Source organism: Nannospalax galili, unplaced genomic scaffold, assembly GCF_000622305.1.
Source record: "Nannospalax galili isolate Female #2095 unplaced genomic scaffold, S.galili_v1.0 scaffold1899, whole genome shotgun sequence".
NCBI classification, from domain to species: domain Eukaryota; kingdom Metazoa; phylum Chordata; class Mammalia; order Rodentia; family Spalacidae; genus Nannospalax; species Nannospalax galili.
The window spans coordinates 380,172-386,171 of NW_008342414.1; the positions used below are offsets into that span (position 1 = coordinate 380,172).

The window sequence follows — 6,000 nt, forward strand, 5'->3', positions numbered from 1 at the left end:
TATCAAACCTTAAACAGGTTCACCAGAGGCACCAAATTGCCTCACAGCATCCCAAATATATTCATGAAAAACAAGTATGGCTGAAGCTTCAGTTCATACCAGTCTGCCCATCTCCCCAAGACCACGGTCCAAACTTTCGTCAGTCTGTGGGCCCCACCCCTTCAGCCTCCTTGTTCTCTTGTTCTGGCTGTGAGAAGACTGTTGATGCTGTCTTCATGTCACAGCTATATGTCAATAAAGAGACACAGCCCTTCCTGATCTTTCCCTGCTCTGTACTAAGCATTTGACCAATACGCCTGCCTGGCATATTGTTACCTTCCAGGGCTGTGCAGTGGGGCTGGGAAGTTGTAAGATTATATAGAAGGTGTACGTGTGGATGCAGTCTCACTCAATGACATTTGCCGCTCAGGGCACAAAGCCAACATGGAAAATGCATCAGGCCTAGAGCCAGAAGACTGGGACAACTCCCAAAATGCCCAGATTCACCGTGTGATCTTAGATAAATCATTTACTTATGAGGTCCAGCCATTGAAAGGGGGTAATGCCTACTTTGCAGGGTTAGTGGAAATTGGATGGTAAACATCTGTAAGCTGACATGACTGACAGGAAACACTGCCTCTCCATAGACCAAAGCTGCCTAAACGCCCAGGACTTACTTTCATTCTTGGCTGGAATGCCACCTTCCCATGTAGAATGTTACTGTGAACTGCTTAAATTGTGTTGGTGAATTGAATAATCAACATGCCCTGAAATAATTTCTGAAACCCAACTGGCAGAGGCAATGGCAGGAGTGAGAGACGATGACCCCAAAGACCCCACGTCTCTCTTCTTTCTTCCTTAGTGAATCATGCTGGCTGGCATCACTGTACGTTCTCTGTTCTCTCTATAAGGACTTTGCATTACCTAGTACTCAACCTCTGTGTCCTTTCCCTCCTGCTTCTTCTATTTGCACTTTCTGTGCCTACTCAGTTCTCAGATAGATGCCTACTTTTTAAAGATTTGGTCTGTGGGGGCTAGACAGATGGCTCAGCGGTGAAGAGCACCTAGATTAGGTTCCCAGCACCACGTGGTGGCTAACACCTGTCCATAACTCCAGTTCCAGGGAATCAAATACCCTCTTTTGGCCTCCATGGACATTGTATACACATGGTGTACTTATAGACATGCAGGCAAAACACTTGTACACATAAAATTTTAAAGAATTTTAAAAAGATTTGGTCTATGTCAACTTCTCCCGTCTCTTCTAGGTAGGAGCGTCTTCTCTTTCCTGTGTATTGTACCCACCCCACCCGGCCTCCTAGAAACCTCCATCCTGTCACCTACACCAGGCTCTCACATTCAACTGGGCATTTGTTGAAGACATGTGTATCTCCAAAACTAAACTTGGTGGCTGACATGAGTCACCCAATAACTGTTTGTGAGATAATACAGTGTTGATGGGATGGTTTTTCCCAGGCACCTGGAATTTCACATTTTAGCAGGTACACCCAGTGAGGAAGGATGCATGGATATGAGCTACAGGTTCTAAAGCACCAACATTTTAAAAGTCACTGAAGATTTAAACTAAAAAGTGATGGCTTGCTGGGTGTGGTGGCACACACCTGTAATCTTAGCACCCTGGAGGCAGGAGCATCACAAGCTCAAGGCCAGCTGGGATGACCTAGTGAGTCTATCTCAATTAGAAATAAATGAGGGGGGGGTAGAGAAAAGAGGATACTGTACTAGCCTAGGTTTGTATTTAAAAACATTTTGATGTTTGAGGTTTATTTTAGTTGCACAAATTGAGGAAATGTGTAAGTTTTGTTCAACCAGCAACTCAACAATTACACACACACACACACACTAAATAGATAAATGTGATAAAAATGTTTAAAAATGAAAAGCTCTTGATTTGATAAGGAAATTAGCAAAACAACAACAGAGTAAAAAGACACTTAGGCTCCTTAGTGAAACATTTGGATTCATGTCTGAGCTTGCTTACCGGGAGAGACAGAAACGTGTTGAAAAAATCGGCAAAGATTTCATCCTGTAGAAGAATTATAAGATTTGTAGAACCGATGATCTCTGCATGTAGAGAAAACAAAATGAATCCATGAACAGGTTACATCCTCACTGAGAAAATGAAGATGCCGAACAGACCATTTGCACAGGGGCTGTAGATCCCCTGACCAGGTGTTTCCTGCTCCAAGACTCTTTTCACTAGCACTCTGCTTGCACACTCCTGGATTGCACACTCCGGATTGCATGCTCCCAGCTGAGGGGAGCTCACTGCTGGGCAGGAGCTGCCCATTCTATTTATGGCGATAAAAAAATGATAGATTTTTTTTTTTTTAATTGTGAAGTGCCTTCCTTTACCTTCTATGTGTGGGGGTTCTGCCCTCTGTAGTGTGGCAGGATTCATCCACATCTTCTTTCACAGAACAGTGTTTCACCTACATTCCTGCCTTCCACTCACCTCCATCTTTCACAATGGCCTCTTTGCCTCCCTCATTGGCTGGACTGACTGCTACAACTTAAGCACCACGAATGTGTGCCAGGGCAGCATACGGAACAGTTGCCTATCTTACCTGTCACAGTAGTACAATCTAAAATGAGGCTGGTTAAGACCTCACATAACACTGTTACCTCCATCGCACCTAATCTGTTGCCTTTTAGAAAAAAAGGGCAGGAATTTACATGTAATCCAATAAAATTTCACCTGGACAGTCTGGGCCCAGCATTCCAGCATGGATATTAATTTAGACGTGCAAATCATTTGTTGCTCCTCTCGGGGACCTTCACTGTCTTGCACAAATGAATCAGAAGGTTTAAATGCTAATTGTGGGCTGGAGATGGCTCAGTGTGTAAAAGCACCTGCTTCCAAGCCTGCTGACCTGAGCTGGATCCCTAAAATCCATGTGGTAGAAGGAGAGAACTGACTCTCACAAGCTGTTGCCTTACCTCTATTTGCATGTCATGGCATGTGCCACCACTCTCCTCCACTCCATATACATGCACAGAAAATAAGACACAAATAAATAAAAATGTTAAAATATAAAAATAAATGCTAAGGGGCTGGAGAGATGGCTCAGCGGTTAAGAGCACTGACTGCTCTTGCAGAGGACCTGGGCTCAATTCCTAGCACCCACACGGTGTCTAACAACCATCTACAACTCCAGTTCCAGGGGATTTGATGCCTTCTTCTGACTTCCAAGGGCACTGTACCACAAGGATGCACTTACCCTCATACAGGCAACACATTCTCATGCATAAAAGAAAAATAATAAATAAAATATGTTTTTAGAAAAATGCTAATGTCCTAAAGCCAAGTATGGGGCTAGATAACCCCCAGAAGGTTATTCCAACTCACTACCTAGGCTATTGATGGATGATTGATTTTAAAAAATTTTTTTTAATTTATTTTATGTGTAAGTGAATTGCCTGTGTGTATGTAAGTGCACTCATGTTGTGAAATGCCCAAAGAGGCCAGAAGAGGGAGTTGGATTCTCTGGGACTTGAGTTAAGGACAGTTATTAGCTACCATGTGGGTGCTGGAATTTGAACTTGAGTCTTATGCAAGAGCAGCCAATGCTCTTAACTGTTGAGTCATCTCTCCAGTCCTGATTTTTTTTTTAAGGCAAGGTCTCGTTATCTAGCTCAGGCTGGCCTCAAACTCACAGTAATTCTCCAGCCTCAGCGTCCCAAGTTCTGGGATCACAGGTGTGAGCCACCATGCCAGACTTTGTCTGTGACCTTCAGAGCACAATGTTTAGTGCATAAGAATGAGATAATTATTGCATCAATGGCACATTTTTCTACCTACCTAGTGAAAGAGCATCAATGAGCAATCTAAATATCCTATACTAGGCCCATGTTTTAGCATATTTAAGCATTTGATGAGAATAATTAATGTCACCCACAGTCACTGACGTGCAGTTTTACTAAGGGTGGAAGATGTAGCTCGGCTGGTAGAGTGCTTGTGCTGTCTGCAGGAAGCCCTCCATTTAGTCCCCAGCATGCATAAGCCAGGTGTGGTGGCACACACCTGGAACCCCAGCACTCAGGAATCCTAATAATAATTTTCTTTATTTTTTTAAAATTCCATGCATATATACAATGTATTTTGGTCATATCCATTCACCACTACCTCCCTTCAAATCCCCCTGGTGCCCCATCCCCCATCTTCCTCCCACTTTATGTTTTCTCTTGTTTTTGTTGTTGTTATTAATATCCCTTTGAGTCTAGTTAGTGCTACCCATATGCACTAATGGGTGTCCATGCTCCCTTTATATGTTACCTGGGATTGAATCCAGGCTTTGTGCATGCTAAACAAGCCCTGTACTGATTGGGCTACATTCCCAGCACTGGCTTTAGTTTTAAATATCCAATGAGCATTTAAATTATATAATCCACAGAAGACTCATTTTATTCTCTCTCTCTCTCTCTCTCTCTCTCTCTCTCTCTCTCTCTTCCCCCCCAGCTCCTTGGTCCTTTTTTTTGTGTCCCACTCCACTGTTTCCCACATGCAGTAGTGGTCCATGTTGTGTGATTTCTCCCCTTGTGCATGTTTATGGAGTCTGCCCTCTCATCTTCCGCCATACACGGTCCTTCTCTTATTTCAGGACCCTGTTGTCTCTCTCCTAGATTACTGAAGCAGTTCCTTAAATGGTATCTCTGGTTCCAAAATATTCCCCCCGAAGTATTCTCCACACACTGTCATCAGAGTATGCTAGTGTTATTACCGCTAAAGCCCTTCAAAGATGTCTTGTTGTCCTAGAAGGTAAAATTCAAGCTCCTTATTATAAAGTATCTTAGGCTTTGTGCTGCCTGCCTTTGGCCTCCTAGGCTCATTTCCTGTCACCTTTCACCAAGCTGTCCCCTTCTCCCATGCCTAACACTGCTGCTTCCTGAACATGCTGTAGAAGTGCGCTTCAAACCCCATGACTTTGTTCCAGATTCCCATTGCCTGAAATATCCTCTTGACCCCAACTTCTTCACATTTTATTAGCTGTTCATCAAGAGCTGGCTCACATATGGTCTTCCTGGTTGAACCTGCCACAGTGGTGCAGTGGTTCACTCCTCCCCTGCACTATCATGGATGTCTTTCATTATTACGAGTAATGAGTCTTACTCTCCTCCATTAATACATATAGCTTCCTCACCAAACTGAGCTTTAGCTTAAGAAGGATTCGTCTTTTCATCCTTCTTCCCCTAGGCACTAAAAATACTTCTTTATCTAAGAGATGTCAATGTTGAATGAACTTGTTATAAAGATTTATTTTTATTTATGTGTATATGTGTGCCTGTGTGTGAATGTGGTGTGCATGCAGGTACCCACAGAGGCCAGAAGAGGGCATTGGATATCCTGGAGCTGGGGTGCCAGAAACCAAACTCAGGTCCTCTGAAAGAACACTCAACCATTGAGCCATCTCTCTAGCCCCGTCAATGAATTTTTTTCAAGAGATGGTCTTTAATCTTGTGGTTTGAATTAGTAGCTGCAGAAGCCTGATGACCCAAGTGCCATCCCCAGAACCCACATAAAAAACTGGATGTGGTGATACCCATCTGTAATCTGAGAACTTCTGTGGAGAGATGGGAGGCAAAAACAAAAAAAATGCCCCCAAAGTTCATGGGCCAGCTAGCTTGGAGTACACAGTGTAATAGCAGAAATAGTAAGGGATGCTGCCTCAACAATACAAAAGGCTAGAACTGACTCCCAAAAGATGTCCTCTGACACACATACAGACATACATACACACACATACATACTGGTATGTATGTATATATACACACACTGTAGGACCGAGACCCTCTTCATTCACCCGCTACCCCCAAATCCCTCCAGACCCCCTCTAATTGCTCTTTTACCTTCTGTAAAATGCTTGGCTGCTGCTTTAGACATGCCTAGACACGCCCTGGCACGCCCTGACCCCCGCCTGCTATTCCCCCCCTTCCAGGAAACTGTAGATCAAGCAAGCCTGGGCATGAAAACTGCCCTATAAGGTAAAAACGGAGACTCCT

At 43.7% G+C, this 6,000-nt stretch overlaps 1 protein-coding gene across 1 annotated transcript in view; it reads right to left on the reverse strand.

Annotated features, from left to right (window-relative positions):
- Window positions 1-2,631, reverse strand: part of Rgsl1 (regulator of G protein signaling like 1) — a 72,085-nt gene extending 69,454 nt beyond the window's left edge. The window contains exons 1-2 of the mRNA XM_029566151.1: window positions 2,568-2,631; window positions 1,982-2,073 (exon numbers count right to left, since the gene is read on the reverse strand). Of these exons, the coding sequence (XP_029422011.1) occupies window positions 1,982-2,073; window positions 2,568-2,631 (156 nt within the window). The remainder of the gene's footprint in view (window positions 1-1,981; window positions 2,074-2,567) is intronic.
- Window positions 2,632-6,000: the final 3,369 nt, after the last annotated feature.